The 371-nt window shown below is 69.3% G+C and overlaps 1 protein-coding gene across 1 annotated transcript in view; it reads left to right on the forward strand.

The window, feature by feature from the left end:
- Positions 1 to 6: 6 nt before the first annotated feature.
- POLG (DNA polymerase gamma, catalytic subunit) overlaps positions 7 to 371 on the forward strand; it is an 11,724-nt gene continuing 11,359 nt past the window's right edge. The window contains exon 1 of the mRNA XM_019471325.1: positions 7 to 369. Within this exon, the coding sequence (XP_019326870.1) occupies positions 56 to 369 (314 nt within the window). The 5' untranslated portion in view covers positions 7 to 55. The remainder of the gene's footprint in view (positions 370 to 371) is intronic.

Raw genomic sequence — 371 nt, forward strand, 5'->3', positions numbered from 1 at the left:
CGGCCGCGCGGGGGGAGCAGCCCGTGGTGGAGGTGCATCCCCAGAGCGGGGGGAAATGAGGCGCTTGCTCTGGAGGAGATCGGTGAGGGGCTGCGCTGCAGCCCACGGCGCCAAGCTCCGGCGATGCACCTCCAGCTCCTCCGCCAGCCGCCCGCTGCCAGAGAACCCGAGCCAGGAGCCCGCCATGGGCCAGCGGCGCATGAACCCCCTCAACATCCAGATGCTGTCCAGGACCCTCCACGAACAGATCTTCCGGGGGGCCCAGGTACAATACTCGGTGGCGGAGATCCAGAGGAGCGTGGAGCACCTGCAACGCCACGACCTGTGGGGCAAGGAGACCTCCACGCTGCCCGACGTGGACCTGCAGCTGC

The sequence above is a fragment of the Aptenodytes forsteri genome, unplaced genomic scaffold (genome assembly GCF_000699145.1).
Source record: "Aptenodytes forsteri isolate BGI_AS27 unplaced genomic scaffold, ASM69914v1 Scaffold1, whole genome shotgun sequence".
Lineage (NCBI taxonomy): Eukaryota > Metazoa > Chordata > Aves > Sphenisciformes > Spheniscidae > Aptenodytes > Aptenodytes forsteri.